Raw genomic sequence first — 19267 nt, 5'->3', positions numbered from 1 at the left:
TCTGATGGCTACCATGCCCGAGGAATTGCTGTAGCGGCTCACAGGACAGCAGCTTCAAGCACAGCTTAACACTGGTCGAAGTAAGGAAGTCTCAGTTTCAACTGTGAAGAGAAGACTTCGAGCTGCAGGTTTGACAGATCGAGTGGCAGGAAGAAAGCCATTGCTAAGATGGCAAACGAAGAAAAAGAGGCTTGCCTGGGTCATCAAGCACCGCCAATGTACTACTGAAAACTGGAAGAAGGTCTTATGGATCGATGAATCAAAATTTGAAATCTTCAGTTCATCCCGCAGAGTTTTTGTACGCCGTAGAGTAGGCGAAAGGATGGTTCCTCAGTGTGTGACACCAACTGTCAAACATGGAGGAGGAAGCATGATGATCTGGGGCTCTTTTGCTGGACCCAGAGTCGGCGACTTGCACAGAGTGACTGGCACCTTGAACCAAAAGGGCTACCACAGCATTTTGCAGCGTCATGCAATACCCTATGGTCGACGCCTAGTTGGTCAGGGGTTCATCCTACAAGATAAAGACCCAAAACATACCTCCAGGCTATATCAGAACTACCTTAGAAGAAAAGAACAAGACGGTAGGCTTCAAATCATGGAATGGCCAGCACAGTCTCCAGACTTAAACCCCATCGAGCTGGTTTGGGATGAACTGGACAGAAGGGTGAAAGCAAAGCAACCTACAAGTGCAACACATTTGTGGGAACTTCTGCAACAGCGTTGGGAAGAACTTTCCAAACAATATTTGATTTCCGTTGTGGAAAGAATGCCACGAGTATGTTCGGCTGTTATATCTGCAAAAGGTGGCTACTTTGACGAGTCAAAAATTTAGATTAAATTTTGTTCAACAAAACGATTCCATGATTTATTTTTTATCTGCAATTGTTTATTTGTTCGATGCTTTAATTTCTGTTTAAATTTCAGTAATAACTGGAAAAATGGGGGTGTTCTAAAACTTTTGACCGGTAGTGTAATTCAAACACATGTTCACGACCTCTCTGTCTCCTTTGAACCTTGTTTCTGGCCTTTCACCACGACAGATCACGACTGTCAAAGTTAAAAGAAAACTTTCAGCATGATTACTTTGTGTCACACTATGTTGCACTTCTACTTGCTTGACTTGTTATGATCACTTTGTGACATTTTCTTCCAAGTGGTTTCTTCACGCCAGCGGTGCTATTCTAAAAACACCCAAGCTTGCGGAGTCACTCCATTGAGGCAAATTCCAGTTATGCAAACCCTTTGACGTCAATGAAATCCTGCTTTCTTTTGATGGATGTCAAATGGTTTTGAGTCATAAGAATATATTGCTCTCCTTGCACATACTCATGATCATTTGGATTTGCCTACCTTGCTTGCTGGATACCGAGAATATCTGCTGGTTGGGGATGTCCCGACGCACCTCAGTTTCCCCGACTCGTGAGATGTACTGTATTTGTAAGATTCATATGCATATACTTTTCAAAGTCACCCTTTTGACGTTGACAGATGAAATGAAAAGCATACATTAGGCGTTTTCTTTCCCCCAAAGGCCTTTTTAAAATGTTAGATTCCTGGGAGTCGGTCTCTTGCGAAATTGCGTGGGAGCTAAGTTTGCGTTCTGGTTGTAACCTTTCCCATTGAAATAAATTCTCTTTTTCCCATTTATTGTTTACAGCGATCGAAGGCTCGTGGAGGAGCTGGTTCATAAATCACACGCAAGGCTATCGGACATTCGTGGACATCAGTACACTTTGATGTGAATGACAAGGACAGGAGAAGACGATGGACAAACACTATATGATACACGGAAGTTGAACCTGCGGTTCAAGTTCAACTCCCACATACCACATGTGTTTGTTCAGATATGAAAGCTTGCCAATCATGAGTTATCGGTTCAGATATGAAAACTAAATGCAGGTCAACATGATTAGCAAAAAATAATAATAAAAATTCTGCTGTTCTCCAAAAATCTTTTGCACGTCTGAAACTTTTCTTCCGTGGAAGAAGTCCTTTTGTTTGTGTCTTGTCCTTGAGACAAATAATTTAATCTTGAATAAATAAATCTTGAATAATCCAATCTTGTTGGAGGCAGGAGAAATGGGCAGGAGTAAAGACCTGAGCGACTTTGACAAGGGCCAAATTGTTATAGGCAGACGACGGGGTCAGAGAATCTCTGAAAGGGCTAGGCTTGTGGGGTGCTCCCGGTCAGCAGTGGTGAGTACCTACCGACGGTGTTCCGAGGAGAGACAAACCACAAACCGGTGACAGGGTGTTGGGTGCTCAAGGCTCATCGATACGCGAGGGCAACTTAGGCTATCCCATCTGGTCCGAACCAACAGAAAGTCTACTGTGGCACAAGTCACAGAAAATTTTAATGGTGGTCATGGGAGGAATGTGTCACAATTCACAGTGCATCGCACCCTGCTGCGTATGGGGCTCCGTAGCCGAAGACCGGTCAGAGTGCCCATGATGACCCCTGTACACTGTCAAAAGTGCCTACAATGGTCACGCGAGCGTCGGAACTGAACCTTGGAGCAGTGGAAGAAGGTCACCTGGTCTGATGAGTTCCGTTTTCTCTTAGATCATGTGGATGGCTGTGTACGAGTGCGCCGTTTACCTGGGGAAGTGATGGCACCAGGATGCACTGTGGGAAGACGACAAGCCGGTGGAGGGAGTGTGATGCTCTGGGCAATGTTCTGCCGGGAAACCCTGGGTCCGACCATTCATGTGGACGTCAATTTGACACGTGTCACCTACCTAAACATCGTTGCAGACCAGATACACCCCTTCATGGCAATGGTATTCTCTGATGGCAGTGTCCTCTTTCAGCAGGATAATGCACCCTGCCACACTGCACACATTGTTCAGGAACGGTTTGAGGAACATGATGAAGTGTTGCCTGGTGTTGCCCTGGCCTCCAAATTCGCAAGATCTCAATCCGATTGAGCATCTGTGGGATGTGCTTGACCAACAAGTCCGATCCACGGCGGCTCCACCTCGCAACTTACAGGACTTGAAGGATCTGCTGCTAATGTTTTGGTTCCAGATGCCACAGGACACCTTCTGGGGTCTTGTAGAGTCCATGCCTCGGCGGGTCGGCGCTGTTTTAATGGCACACTGATGACCAATAGCATATTAGGCAGGTGGTCATCATGTTTTGGCTCATCAGTGTATATATATATATATATATATATATATATATATATATATATATATATATATATATATATATATATATATATATATATATATATATATATATATTCCGTTCTAAAATTTATTTTTAGAAAAACCCCACACAAAAAACGGCGATGCCAAACCCCAGAAGCAAACAATCAAAGTAAAACTTTACAAACGAGTTTTGCAAAAAGAGACCATTTCTCGGCAGGAGAAGCCCTTTCGGGAGAGGCGTTGTAAGCTGAAGCTGTCACCGCAGATGCCAAAGAGTTATGATTTATTCGAGCAAACGTCGCTCTAATAATCGCTTCCAACTCATTGATTTCACGCTGGCAGTTTATTGCTTGTGGTCACCGTGATCTGAAATGACAAACAAGGCCGAGGATGATCCCACCCTGCACTCCTCCCTCCACGAGCTAAATACACAGGCAGGACTGAAGGACCTCTATGCACTTTCTAGCTGTTTAGTCACATGTCAGTTCTTTGCTCCTTATTATGAACGCACAGTACAGAGTGTGCCTACATTATTACTATTACCACTACTACTATAGATTGAATTAATGGAGTGATGATATAGCACAGGCATGATGGACCGAAATGGCCTTCTACGCCAAAATTCCATTTTTTTTATTCTTCCGTACAGTTACTACGATTACTACCGCTACTACTTTAATGTCCCCGATTAATCCTACCATCTTCTTGTTGGGTCAACCACACAAGGTTTTCCTCTCCACACCCTTCTATCCCAATCATCCCCTCTCTCTACACCCCCCACATCTCTCACGTCCCTCGACACCACATCCTTCCAAGTCAATTTTGGCTTGTCCCTTTCCCTCCTGGATCCCATGTTCCTTCCAAATGAAACATATACAGGGTGTTCCAAAAAAGACCGGGACAACTTTCGGTTGTTAATACATTTAGAACCACAAATGATACGACGCTACCCTTTGATTTATATGATACAGAAACTCATCAAACTTTGTGCACACCATCGATACACTTCATTGTGAGCTCCGTTTGTCGTGCGAAGGACATCAATGAGTACACGAGTTCTTGCCATGTTCGGCTAAGAATGTTTGCGTCCACCAGTGCGCATGCAGCTGTAATCCGAGAATACAGATCCTGCAAGTTTTCCACCTTGGTGTTGTGGACAACAACTTTGACAAACCCCGACAGAAAGAAAAAAAAAATTAGGGGATGTTATGTCTGGTGTTCATGGAGACCAAGAGGGTGGTCCAACTCCACCATCCAGCAACCTGGAAATTTTTTCATTCAGGACCAAGGCCCAATGAGGGTGAGCGCCGTCCTGTCGAAAAATGATATCGGATTGCAGATCTTCAATCTGTGGGAAGGCAAATCTTTCCAAACATGTTCTTGTAAATTGTTGAGGACACTGTATATCGTCCACAAAGAAAAACGGTCCCACAAAGCGGTCATGGAGTAGGCCACACCACACAGTGACTTTTGGACTGTCACGTATGTGTTCAATGACCACAACGGGGTGTTCAGAGACCCAGTTCCTTACATTGTGCCGGTTGACCTTCCCCGATACGTGACAGCAAGCTTAGTCTGTGAACATGACCCTTTTCAGGTAATCTTCGTCATCCTCTACGCGACTGAGCATTTCCAAAGCAAATGCCTTGCGTTTGAGTTCCTGCAGAATCTGCACCTTATATGCATAAAGTTTCAGTTTTTTGTACGAAATCCTGTGCACGGTGGTGATTCGTAGTCCCAATTCCCTGGATGCGCATCAGATTGATTTCCTGGGACTTTGTTGAAATGATTCACGCACTATAGTTCAACGTCTCCTGCACTTGTGCTTGGTCGACCGGTACTTTTCTGTTTCTGACAACTTCCAATCTCCTTAAACCCCTTGTACCGCTCTCTGATACTAGTCTTCACTGTTCAGCGACACCAATACCAGTCATTAACCAGGACCGATGACTTTGTCCAATACAAGTTCAGTATATACCGACTGACATTAACGAAAGCGATTTGTTAACAGGAATTGATCGCTTCAAGCTGGGTGTATTTAGTTTATCCATCCTTCGCGTCTTGTTAACAACCGTGGGATGACCTCTCCCGAGCTGTGAAACACCACAATGACAGTTCATAGCTGGGTTTGGATTCCAACCACGTTAAGACGGTTAGAGGTGAGTGGACATACCTCCAGCTCGGCCATCCTGCCAGCTCCATATGGACTACCAACACTCATAGACTATATACGCATGTCGGCTCAGCCAAGGACCTTACTGTGTTCAGTGTGAACCTGAAAATTACTATTTTATGATCATTAATAGGAATGCAATGAAGGAGAGATTATTTAAATTATTTTTTTAATATCGATCAATATTACCGTTTTATTTATTTATTGATTTACATAAGACGCGGCACCTCCTGATGAAATTGCTGGCAAAATTTTACTCGCTGCGTACGATGACCGGTCACGATGGATGTCACATGGCGATGTACACCATTAGACATTGCATGGATGGTAAATATCACTCAGGTGTATCTGTTATTATTTGAGGGTTTATTGATGATCGACCAATATGTTTCATCTCCAAAGGTGATGCAGATCAGACGCGTGGAGTCTGGCATTTTATATGTACGTGCGTGACAACAAAATCCAGACGATGGTCTTGCATGATGAAACGTACGTTCATGGTTTTCTATAATTTACCGACAACAAAAATTTCTTTGATTTTTAAGTAGAAAGCTCAGAAGCTTAAGTAATACCAATAGTCATCAATAAGAATGGCCTCCTCTAAACAAGGGAAAGGGACTAAGAGCGTTTACGAGCATTGCACGGGGACAAGATGTCGTGGGCATGTTGCCTGCTAAAGGTGGTTCAAAAACCAACTGGGTTTTTATTTTATGGCAATCTCATGGTGACGTGGCTTTTGTTCCGAAAACGACCTCGACTCGCTCAACATTACAATCCAAATCCCGAAAAGTTTTGGCTTTAGCTGTGTCTGAACCCACAAGCTTTGCGGAGGAGAGTCCAGCATGGAGCGTCCTCACCGTTAGACCACCCACTGTGCCCCCAAACAAATGATGTCACGGCACAAATTTCTTGATGAAATGTCGTCACGACAGTCGGATAAGAAGTATAACGTTGAACGCATTGCTCAAATGCCGTTAGGTCACACTGTTAGAGCGTTTCATGCCCGTGTGTGCTGTTTACATGGTAAACAGGGTGAACCCGCATAACAGAGATGAGTTTGGAATGCGGTAACAAAAACACGGCGAATGGCATCGACGGTCGGTTTTAAATGGGAATCGTGCACCGCGCAGGTACAACGTCCTTACAGGTAGCTGAGCGACTTCTATAATCGTGGAACAAGCGCGGGCTGCAACCGTGTGGGATCTGGGAGAGAGAGAGAGAAAAAACAACTCGTAGAAAGGGTGCGGACTGCACGGGCGGGGACTTGGCGCAGGAGCCGGTCGAACAGGTGACTTGTTTTTTAGCAGGCACCGCACGGGGAGGGCTTGCTCCTGGGGCACTGCACGTCGCTTCCCTAATATAGAGGTTCATCACAGACGTGGCAGCCGCGATGACGCAGTCATTGTGCAGACAAACCGGTTGGACAGGTGCGCGCTTTTACCTGACTCCGTTATAGATCTCTTGCGCATGCGTCTTCACCGCCCCCCACTGGCATTTAAAAGGTCTCCTCGGTGTGCGTGTCAACGCTGTGATAACGGGCACGCCACGGAGCTCCGGACATCTCGGTTCACGCGTCTCTCTGCAGAAAGGTCATCCATCCTCGAGCCGCAAGCGATAGAGCGCAGCACCTGCACCGTGCGCTCGGCTCACAAACCCAGAGCCACGTAGAAGCACACGTACCCCCGACAGTGCGTCACCTAGAAGGACCCGTTGCGATGCCCCGTGCGTTCCTGGTGAAAAAGCGATGCCCGTCCCCGGGGAGTCGGCGGTGGAGCGAGTTGCCAGACAGCGAGCGAGCCGATTGCTACGTTCCCGGTAGGACAAGTAGGACGCCACACCTGTTGGACGTGCGCGTTTGCGCGTCCGCTCCCCCCCCCCCCCCCCACGGGTCCTTCATTGAATATTATTTGTAAAAGGGACTTTGCACAAAAGTTTGCCAACGCGGTACGTTGTGCTCACACAACCTCTTAAAAAAATATATATATGTATGTATAAATTGTGTATAAGCCTGGTGTTGGCTCAGTGGTTAGGGTAGCGGCTTGGGATCCAAAGGTCCTGAGTTCAAGCCCCGTTGGTCGCTGAATTAATACAAGGTGGGGTTGACTCAGCCTGTCATTTTTCCGAGGTCAGCAAATTGAGAACCAGCTTGCTGGGATAATTGAGCCATTCGAGTTTCCTGCGTCAGAGTGGTGACCTGTCCAGAATTGTGTCCAACAGCCCAGGAAACTGCTTCGGCAGCACCGACACTCTCTGTAGAGAGTATGGTTCCAATTATTATTATTATTATTATTATTATTATTATTATTTATATTGTATATCGATATTTATATATTTACATACACTCCCACAAAATGTTACGTGGTATTAACGTAAGAAATGTGTGCATTTTAAGGAGATGATTTTAAACCGATTTCGCAAAGCCATGGTTATGTTGATCGTCTGATGTATTGGAGTGTACTGTTGGAAATACCACGAGAGTTACATCTTACGTGAAAGTTTATGAAGCCACCATGAAACTTAGTGATTCAAGACTCCGCGACTCCCGCGCTCTGCTACTTATGGTGCTTAGATTAGTGTTTACCACGGTAAGTAAGTTTTGTCATCACCGTAACCACAAATATTAAATTTACTGAAGAAGGACGGCGATCCGGCGGAGATCAAAACGGTCGTGTGTCGTGGTGGCGTGCCATCTCGATGGCTGTTTATAATGTTTGTTATATAACTTAGAGAAAGTACATTGTGCTCACTTAACCGAGTTAACAATGCTCATCGGTTCTTCCTTCATCGTGTTCCTTGCTGTCACCTTGAAAAGCGTTCACGTCCGCAACATCAAGGTACGTTCAAAACGTTTTCGCAACGATATATACAGTACTCACAATAAATAATAACAGAAACGTCGAATATATATATATATATATATACCCTGAACAAATTACAACTTCCTGTCCTAACTACTGCTGGGAGAGGGATGGCAAAAAAACCACCCAACATGACCCCAAGACAAGAAACTTTTTTGTTGGCAGAACCGACGCCCTGTATCACAGATTATGGTACATCGGATCGGGGTACTGTCGATGTGTATACTTACGTTTTAAATATCATATCCCTCATGTGTTTATTGAAATGTAAAAGGTTGGCGTATCTTGAATGAACATATCTCGTTGTGATAACTTTTTGAACGTTATCTTGTATACAAATGTTAAAATTTAAGTGCTGTCAAACTCATTGCAGATTGATCAGTAATATCGTGGCCTGACTTTGAACTTAGAGTCACAAAGAGCAAAATGGTGATTGTTCAGTTAAACAGTTATGATTGTTGTAAAAAAAAAAAAAAGGGAACAGAAAGAATCTGCCTCCATGTCATTTGTTGGCATTTTGTGCCAAGCCAGGAATCACCAATCGCCCCTCGTTCATTATGAAAGCCGATTTGCAAAACTCATCTAAATTTGTTGCAATGCAAGAAAAAAAAATAATGAGCAATCAATCCGAACATGAATAATGCTTGAACGTTTTCCCTGCATCGGTGAGAAAAAGATCAGAAGACATCATTCATTTTATAGCATGATGATGATGACGATGATGACATGGAAAGCGTTATCGGATTATATATGGTCATATGACTTGGTTCTGCATTAAAAAAAATTACTCCTCTCTCTCTCTCTCTGTCTGTTTCTGCCTTATGTTAAGACGCAGCTATGCTGGTGATGCAGTGTCCCTATTATCAGTGCATTGGTACTCATTTTTGCCGACCTCGGATGGATGACAGGCTGAGTCAACCCCACCTAGTATTAATTCAGGGGTCAACATGGCTCAAATTCAGGACCCTTGGATCGCAAGTCAGCCACCCGAACCGCCAAACCAACGCCAGGCTTACAGTACTCTGGTGTATGGGGATTTTATGGGAAATGTGAGGTTTTTATATGTCTGCGTTCATTTTTGTTTTTGTTGATTTGTTTCTTTGTTTTGATTTATTGTGACTTTAGCCTGGACTCCTCTGTCTCTTTCAATTCATCAATCATGATCCTCTCAACGACGATCCATTCAATATCAACAAGTCTCAACTGCTCTTGGGAGTTGGAGTTAACGACTTGGAGTTGGGAAAGGGGGTGGGGGAGGTTGAGGACTTGAAGAATACAGGGGGAGGGGACGACAGAGTTTGGGAGGGGGGAGGGGCATTGAGGACTTGGCACATTTTACATTAAGCGGAAAATATATATATATACATATATGTATGTCCCAGAGATTTCAGGAAAATGACCAGATACCAGGATCTGAAAAATGAGGTCAAGAGGACTTGTAAATCGAAGAAAGCTGAAATTGTACCGGTGATAGTGAGAGCTCCAGGAATGATGAAGAAAACCCTTATTGTGTAATTAAAAAAAATCATTCTGCGGAATATCGTTCCAAACGAGATACAAGTGGAGGCTGTCGGGGGTTCAGTGAAGATTTTTTAAAAGAGCCCTCGGAACAAGGCTACGAGAAGGAAGTTTCACCGTTTGGCTCATGAATCATGATCCTTTAACCAAAAAGGAGGTGGAGATTTTGAGTTCTGGAAGAACTTCCTCCCACCTCCTGAAACCCAAATGAAGATAACAACCAGGAAGATTCCAGAGATAATTCTTCCAACAATGATAAAGCCGAGTATCTACTCTTGAACATTACTTGAGGTCTTTAATCTGCCCTGGTTATTCCGTTACGCCGTGGCATGTCCGCTAGGGGGTGGTGCAATGTACGGTGACTAGTAATTGCTTCACTACTTTCTTTCTCTCCCAGGTCTCGAACTTAATTTGTCTTTTTATCTATTCTGTCATCTCAATGTCTTCGGTGTTTTTAGTTTACTTTTTTTTTTACTTCCTCTTGCGTGGCATCCTGATGAAGTGTAGTTGCGGTCATTCTTCGGATATCTAAAATTTCTGGTCCCCTTTCAAACAAACTTGTCCTCTCACCATTTAAGAATGATAAACGCATTTCCTTTGTGCGGAGTCGACATCACGTTCAAACAGTTTATATAATTATTACTTTAAAAATGGTTATAATACATGAAGAACAAGAAAAAGAAGAATAAGTAAGTTGCGTTCAGTAGAAAATAAAGGTTAAACAATCTCGTTCTATATATAACAGAACCAATTGGTCAACTGAATGAAAACGGTCAGACGATCTTCTTGCGAATCACCATTATCTACGATACCCGGTCGGTATATGTACAGAGCTGAATGTGTTTGTATCATGCTTCCTGATTGCGTCCGTGCCTGCTTCTGCTTTTGCTCTCACGTCGGACGTGCATTGCTCACCAAATGTTACCCAGCAGTCCGTTCGAAAAAAAAGAGTCTTATTTTGATCTGAGCGAGCATGGACACTCAAAAGACGGCGATCATAAAGAGCAGCAACGAGCACCTAACGTGTGTTGGGAATACAAAACTTTCACGAGTGTACCGTACATACGTTTGATGCGCAGCGCGTATGTTTGTATATGACCACGTATGACATCATACGTGGTCAATATGGACATTTTACCCCCTCGTGCATGTAGTGCAAAGCAAGGACAAGCAATTTTTTTTTCATCTGTCTGTCTGACAGTCAAACAAAATAGAAAAATCATTCGAAACAGGAAACTTACTGCTTTTGAGGACGTCACAATGGACACAAACAACAGGCACGAATAACTCATTAATCGTGTTGAATAAGGTGGTGTAAAAGACTGCGCACCAATGGCAGTAAACCTCCAAAAAAGAACAATTCTACAACCTTCAAAAATCTTTGTTTCAATTGGATTATATACTTGAACACTGTAGAACACAAATCACTTTGTTTACGCTTCCTAAAACCTCCAGTTTAGCAGTACTTGGTGCAAATTGTACGCTGCCTCGACCAATCAAATGTGCCACTCACCCTCTCAGTACAGGGGGACTTCGAGATTATTCTTCTTCTTTTTCAAGTTACGATAAGGTCCCATGTCCTTTTTCTCAACACTGCATGGGGTAAGGTGTTCTATGAAGTAAAGTTTTTATTTATTTTATTTTATGTTTTTTAATGCCTCATGGTTTCTCAATATCATGGCCATGTTTAAAATTCTCTGACCACACTTTCTCAAACAGGATCCTTAGTTGTTGATAACCACCAAGTCGGTCCCATAAAGTTTGATTGCATGAGATTAACTGCAGATCAGATGAGATAAAGAGTGCCGAGAAAAAACATTTTGAGGTGCTATGAAATTGGTATCAAATATCCATCTCGGTTTCCTGGCTCCATGGATGATCAGATATATATATTTTTGTTTTTGAAGTGTCATTTCCTGAATCCTGATCTGCTTGTCTCACCCCTATGCCGTGCGCAGCCATTGCGGTTCGACCCGCACAACCGGCTCTGTTGCCCGTGCCAGTTCCCCGGTCACCATGTCCTGCCGAGTTCTGTAGCTGGCCAGCGTTCTCGTACGGACCCCCCAGGGTGGCTCTGCATGATGGACTCGGCATGCTCAGCCCTACGGGCAGCCAGACGGAGGAGAACTGTATGGTGTCTGAACAGAGTGCCTTCGGCGGACGGGACAAGGTCAAGGTGAAAGCAGTCTGGGTGTGGGTTAAAGAGAATGTAAAAGTTCAGCATTTTTCACAATCCCAAATTTTGATTGTTATAGTTTACCTCTCTCTCTCTGTGTGCTTGTCCGACAATACGAGCTGTGTTTAACCCCTGTAGAGCTGGAACTATGAATGTCCCTGTACATCGACATCACTGATCTTCCTCACAAGCAAAACGTTATTCTGCAATCCTATGTGTGCAATCCATCCTCTTGTTTTCCATATTAAAGCTTGGTAATGAACTACCTTGATGATGCTTATGAGATAACAGTGATGATGTCACACACCTTGGGTCATGCTCAATGGCTTGATAAGAGCCGTGCTTTTTACCTGTTTGAACATGGCACAACACCATTCACAGCAACAAGTTTCTGGGAGGGTTACGGCACGACTTGCAGGTTAAAACAAGCTCAAATGAGCTAAGATCCTCGTCCTCTTAATGATGACGTCATAAAAATGAATATGACGTCATTGTGAAGTATCAGGTTTGCGATAAATCATCTGTGCTAATGCCCGGCTTGATTCCCGCAAACAAAATTTAAACACCTTGCTCAGTTTCGGAGATAATGGTATAGGCGATTTCCATTAGTGGCAATATTATGACGTCAACTTTTTTTCGAGGATGAATTTCCAAAATCGGAGATGGTTACTGCCTGCTCATGGGCTTTCTGCGTATACATGGCAAGTTTTACAATTATCTGATGAAAACTCTGGGTTGTGAAACAAAAAATGTCAAAAAATAGGAATGACGTCATAAAAATTGATGTGACGTCATAGTGATGTATCATATGTGCGGTAATTCATCTCTGCTAACGCCCTGTTCAATTCCCGCAAACAGAATTCAAAAAGCTTGCCTAGTTTCGGAGATAATTTTTTCGGCGATTTCTATTAGCGGAGATATTTTGACGTCATAACTTTTTTTTCTTGGAGGAATTTTCAAAATCGGAGAAGGTTACTGTCTGCGCAGGGTATTGTTACATATATACGCCAAGTTTCAGGAAGTTTCGATGAAAACTGTAGGCTGTGAAACAAAAAAGTCCACAAGAACAACAACGTGAGTAAGACTTAGAGATCCTCCATGAGGATCTAAAGACAATGTATGAGTAGAAGTTTACCTGTTGGGCAGGTAAACGGCCGCTCATATTTTGCCCCTCACAAAAGGCTGCAAAAACTTCCACGTCACCCAAATCCATCTGAGGAAGTGTTAACAAGCTGTCAATTCTTCTAGCAATGTCTTGTTTTGTTTTAATTAGATAGTTCTTTTTACAGGCTCTAAGGCTCCGAGTGGAGTTGCCACACACACACACACACACACACACACACACACACACACACACACACACACACACACACACACACACACACACACACACACACACACACACACACACACACACACACACGTCTCACACGTGGACATTGACAAACACATGACACGCAACACAGGACTGTTTGACGAGGCAGCCACTGAGCTTCGGAGAAGTGTCGTCACTTCCCGGGAATTCTGGGTACCAGTGACGCCACGGCAACCACACCACCTTTCTCGCTGCACTCAATGGGCCATTTCCTAAGGAGGAATTTCCTCCTCCCCATGGATGCCAACCTATGGGTATTGTCCATGCTCTTATCCTCTTAAATGCTGAACATCGAGCAAGGAAGTAGCATGTTCCATTTTTATCTCGCCAAAACGAAGTTTTTGCAAGATATGTTAGTCAGCTTGTATTTTTTATTTATTTGTTTTTGTTTGTCTGTAATCACCTATCGATCACTCTGCAGAGCACAGTTATCATTGGAAATTTTTGTAACTTCGCATATCAGAGTCCTATAGAGGTCCCTTTCAACGCACAAAATTTTCAAGGTCAAGGTCACTTTGTCGCAAATCAGGGGAGTCGACGAAACCCTTACTTTTTTGAGTAATTTTGATCGGATCGTCTTCAAACTTCATGGGAATATAGTTCATGGTCTGGCGCTCAGCTGATTAATTTTTGGTGGCGATGGGCCTTGACCTTCATGGTTAGCGCTGGAGGTCGAAAGTTTTTGACCCCAAGGTCAAATTTTGAAATCTTAGATACCATATCGAGTAATACCTCATATGAAAGCGCTTGATAAGTGCTTTCCAGATCTGTCAAAAGTTTGACGCTATGACGAAAAAACGGATTTTTCATGAAAATTTTATTTCCTCAGTTCTCATCAAAATCTCTTGATATTTCATGTACAACAGTCCTGGAGAGATACCATTAACCGTACGAAAATATAAAGGTCAAGGTCAAAGGTCAAGGTCACAAAAAGGTCAAGCATCAAGGTCGACGAAACCCTTATTTTTTTGAGTAACAATAATCGAATAAATAAGCCACTCATGCTCACATTTTGGCAAGATACTGGTCACCCTGGGGGTGACATTGGTTTATTTAAGTCTTTGGTGTGATCGCCCGGGATTGGAACAGCTGACCTCCCAGACTCGGAGCTGGCAGTCTGAGCATTTCGCCACTGGTGTTATCTGGTGTTATCCTTTTGTACGCAGTAAAATTGCACGAATTAACTGCGTACAAAAGACCATGGAGTGCCTGGGAAGTAATAGGTCTTTTGAAAGTCCTTCTCCTGAAGGTGCTCATTCAAGTGAAACTTATTGTAAAAAAAAAAAAAAAAGGAAATGTGTGGTTTACGTTTTTATTAACGATGCAGTTCTTGTAGCTTTAAATCTTTCAACTTTTAAAGTGTCTGAAATGTTACAGAACTGGTTCCCTCAAACTGTTCGAAAGTTTGTTATGTGAGGGAGGAGTAGGGGTTGAGGAAAGGAGGTGTTAGTGGGGTGGAAGGGACACAAAAATGTGAGTTCCTTCTACCCTCCAGTGATAGTTTGTTGATCTCACGCAATTCCCTTTTGAAGCTATGAAGTATATTTAGCTGGTGTTAACGCATCCATCTTCAACTGGACACCTGAATAGCATTCCTTCCAGCACATTCTGTAAGACGCTCCCGCCATCATGATTTCTGCTGTGATTGGCAAATGGTACGAAGCCGTAATGAGTAATGTCACAAGCAGGAATATGTTGCATTGAACTAAAGGTATCGCTTGTGGTAATACACCATAAAAAAAAAATGTAATACGCTGTAAAAAGGGAAAAGCTGAAAATGACCGATTTTGGTTGAGTCGTCTATCTATAATTCCAGCAATCTGTGTCTGTGTGTGTGTCTGTGTGTCTGTGTGTCTGTGTCTGTGTGTCTGCGACCGCTGTTTCTCGACAACCACTGGTCCGATCCAATTGAAACTTGCCAGGTATATTGCTGGGGCCCTGTGGATGTGCCTTTTCAAGGTTTGATATTAATCGGACAAGTGGTTCCCAAGTTATGGCCATTTATTTACCAAACCAATCACAGGACACGGTGCTATGACGTCACAATTCTTCTTCTTTTTTTTTCTTTCTTTTTTTTTCACGTACGGGCACGCACGTACGGGCGTGCGAGAGTGAAGGAACGGCCTGTGTGGTTGTTGTTTCTGGCACGTGGTTTAAATTTTTTTTTTTTTTGCACGCGTACGGCCACGCACATACGGCCGCACACGTACGGGCACGTACTAGTTTAATTAAAAACTGGAGAGGAACTCGGTAGAGCACATATCTTCGCCACGCAATGCCTGATCCAGTGGAACATATCGAGCCCAATAATTTTTTGAAATATCATGCCATATATCGTTTTTAACCACATCTCTCAATGGTGAAGGAGGAGAGGAGGAGATTGGGACCATACTCTGTGCAGAGAGTCAGTGCTGCCTAAGCAGTCTCCTTGGCTATTGGACACAATCCTGGACGGGTCACCACTCCGACACAGGATACCAGCAAGCTGGCACTCATTTTGCCGACCTCGGAAGGATGACAGGCTGAGTCAACCCCACCTGGTATTAATTCAACATCTGAGTGGGACCTATACATAACCTCCTTCCACCTTCAGTGGTGGAGGTAAAAATATAAATGCCTACTTTAGCAAGGATAGCGCTATGTTTCTTCACTCCGTACATACCATATGCTGACCTGTATATCCATTATAAAAGGTTATTGTTGCAGCATCACCACAAAGAGGTAAAGTACATGTACATGTAACACGCCAGCAGGATAATGTTCCACTGCTAGAATGTTCCACAGAACGTGATGACATCATAGTGTAACATCATGATGTTAAAATGCAGCGAGTTCTCAAACCAAGAGGCCTTCGAGGCAAACGTTTTGCCGCACTGTAAATCTGCACATGTACACACACCCCAAACCCTTAACTTGTAGGAAACGCAAAATATCTAGGTGGACAATGATGTGCGTTCCTTAATATTAAAATTACATTTTGTAAGGACTAGTTTTGACCACCAATTGGTCTTCATCCAAGGCTACTTGGTGGTCGAAAGGTCGGACCTGAGTCTTGCCTGCTGGGAAGATCTCTTCATTGGTGGTGTTTTCATTTTTATTTTTTTTAACGAGTTGTTGTCATTATCCATAACTGAGGTTCAGAGTATGAAGGAAAGCTATTTAACCCTTCAAACCCTGAACTTCTTGGACTTTCGGCTCCCCGATAGAAAAATCCAGCCACTCGCTTATACGGAGGTTTGAAAAGCGGCTGGTAAAACGGTCACTGGGGTTCAAAGGGTTAATGTCAACAGAGGATCGGATCTAGTGTTTCTACGTAAAGCATTGTGGGAACAAAATGATGCTGGCTGTCTTTGTATCTGCCATCACCTGAATAGCTGCAAAGTGTAATAGATATGTGACCAGAGGTTTGGCATTCCATGAACCTGCTCATGTGACCACTGTTGCAGATTAAATCTGATGAAGAGAGGGAAGAGGTGTCACAGCAACCGGATGCATATTGCTGCCCAATCTGTAAAAAAGGATTCAATCTCCAAAGGATGCTCAACAGACATCTCAAATGCCACAATAACGAGAAGAAGCACGTGTGCAACTTTTGCGGAAAAGGATTCAATGATACCTTTGACCTGAAGCGGCATGTGCGCACTCACACAGGTAAGCAACAGAATGAAATTTTGGTACATTGTATAACATTCTGCAAATCCCTCATCCATTTCCCACATCATCGTCATTTCGCCAATGATTTAATGGATCGTTGATATGCCATATTGGCATTTTCATATGCAAATAGACCCAGTAATGCCCATCACCACTGTGGGGCAAGTTCGATTACGAATGTATCATTTGGCTATGTTGCCAGCAATAACTCATCTACTCTTCGTCGAAAGACACCATGGGATCTCTAAAGTTCACCAACAATCAATGCGAGCAGACCGGTTCCCATCTCAACGTCCATCTGAGGGATTGAACACAATTCATTGATGCAAGGCCTGTCTTTAAAGCACCAGTCCAACAGTTTATGGTTGGGTAGAGAATCAAACACAAGCTAGACAGCTCAGAGGCAAGTGCACCCCCTCTGTGCCGTCCTGTCAGACATTTCCCCCAAAGCAAGCTTGCAATGTATGTAATATAGTGGTATTTCCCTATTCTTGACAAAGACATCACAGGATATTTTAATGACTACACTGCAGTTTGGGAAATTTCTCATCAAGTCCCTTCCTACTTGGATTACATTTATGATGATGCACCGCTCCGCTTGGTACTGCACTCACCAAATGGAAATTTCAATTGGTCCGATTCAGACGGTTGTTGAAACAGGTTGTTGGAGTCGGAGACAGATCCTTAGACAAGCATTCCTATGCCAATCACAAGCCAAAATCTTGTTTTTAATTTAACTGCTACACCACAATAATCATGTAGCCAAATGGACAGAGCAAGATGCATTGTGGTTGCCTCTCATGTATTTGTTGTAATACTCAACGCCCATTTGTCATATCTCTTCTCCTGCAGGTGTTCGTCCATACAAGTGCGAATGCTGCGACAAGGCGTTCACGCAACGCTGCTCCCTCGAGTCTCACATGCGCAAGATCCACAATGTCCAGCAATGCTACGGCTACAAGGAGCGGCGCACCAAGCTCTACGTGTGTGAAGTGTGCGGGCACACGGCCAGTGACCAGGGCTTGTTCCACCTGCATCTGCGTGAAAACCATCCCGACAGCTTACAGCTTCGCAAAACGGCCAAGCGCATGTTCACCGGCAGGTCGGTGATATGAGGTCCACGGTCCATTAGCTGAAGATCGGACAGAAGTCTTTTTTTTCTTTTTCTAGATGGAGAAGAACAGGTAGAGGAACGCGCATTCACGCGACATCCAATGCACATTGACTGTATGACCGTATTTGCACTCCGGATTGAGGCAGACCCACGTTTGAGCCAATGGGGGCATCTAACACATCGCACTACAAAGAACACTCAGAGCAACTGCAATGAGAGCTGACGCTGGAGTATCAACCACGGTGGTGAATGATGAAAAAAAAAAAAATATATATATATATATATATATATATACATATTGGTCTTCCGATCTACTCACAAGTCCTACATACCGAAAACACAGAAGCCACCGTGCCTCACTGTTTGAAAGCATGGAATAAACATCCGGCTGTAGCGCTCCAACGGACAAAATCCTTCTTCTGCACCACCAGAAAAGCAATTTGTAGGAGGATTAAGCGAAATATAGTTTTCAAATAAAAAAAAAAATCATGAAGTGTTGTACATTATAGAGTGTGAACGGGGTTCTTGATTAACCCCGCACCTGAACTCTCTTACTCGACAAAACTCTTGCCAGACATGTTGCACGAGTTTTGTTTTATGTCAAGATGGTAAGCTTCGAATGGCGTCGTGCATCGCTCTTTTCTTTTGAGATTGTGGGGGGGAAAAAAAAACATAAACATAAAAACGTTGCATGGAAATATTTCACCTTGCGAGAATACAATTAAGGAGTAGAGCATTATTTGCAAGTAATTTAAGCATCTTTTGTTTGTTTGTTTGTTTTTTTCTCCCAAATTTATTGCTATTACGAGGGTCGTTCGGCAAAATTTTGCTGACCTGTGACTTTATGGGTTGTATGTTCACTGCATGAGCACTTCTGTCAATGGTCACTCGATGGAAACATCCTTTGTGAAAATAATTTTTTTTTAAAAACATATAAATAAATAAAATTGCTTCCGTACGAATTCGCCTTCGTCCCGACAATTTGTTGCGAACGTTTGCGACATTTACATGGAGGACATTATGGTGATGTGATGTCGTTCTACACAAAGTCACCGCATCGCACGACTCACCGGTTGACCTACCGACCTGGAGTCGGATTCAAATGAGCGGACTATGTAATATAATCGGACACAGTAAATGTGCCGTTTTGATGCAACGTTTACAACATCGATGTGTCGTGACTTGGAGCAACATTATACATACTGGGTTCGTGATTAGGTTGGAAACTAGATGGTGATCGGAA

General features: G+C 43.4%; 1 protein-coding gene across 1 annotated transcript; it reads left to right on the top strand.

Moving 5' to 3' along the window:
* The first annotated feature begins 6836 nt into the window (after positions 1–6836).
* On the top strand, positions 6837–18946 carry LOC147020638 (putative transcription factor Ovo-like 1). Its single transcript, XM_085896179.1, has 4 exons — positions 6837–7144; positions 11664–11881; positions 16703–16907; positions 17763–18946. Exons 1-4 carry the CDS (start codon positions 7045–7047, stop codon positions 18023–18025), a joined length of 786 nt encoding a protein of 261 aa, XP_085752305.1. The 5' UTR covers positions 6837–7044; the 3' UTR covers positions 18026–18946.
* Positions 18947–19267: the final 321 nt, after the last annotated feature.

This window comes from Eptatretus burgeri, chromosome 9 (genome assembly GCF_056783735.1).
Source record: "Eptatretus burgeri isolate ZD-2024b chromosome 9, Ebu_testis_v1, whole genome shotgun sequence".
Classification (NCBI taxonomy): domain Eukaryota; kingdom Metazoa; phylum Chordata; class Myxini; order Myxiniformes; family Myxinidae; genus Eptatretus; species Eptatretus burgeri.
The sequence above is the reverse complement of the archived record's forward strand: the minus strand, read 5'-3'. Positions and strand labels throughout refer to the sequence as shown.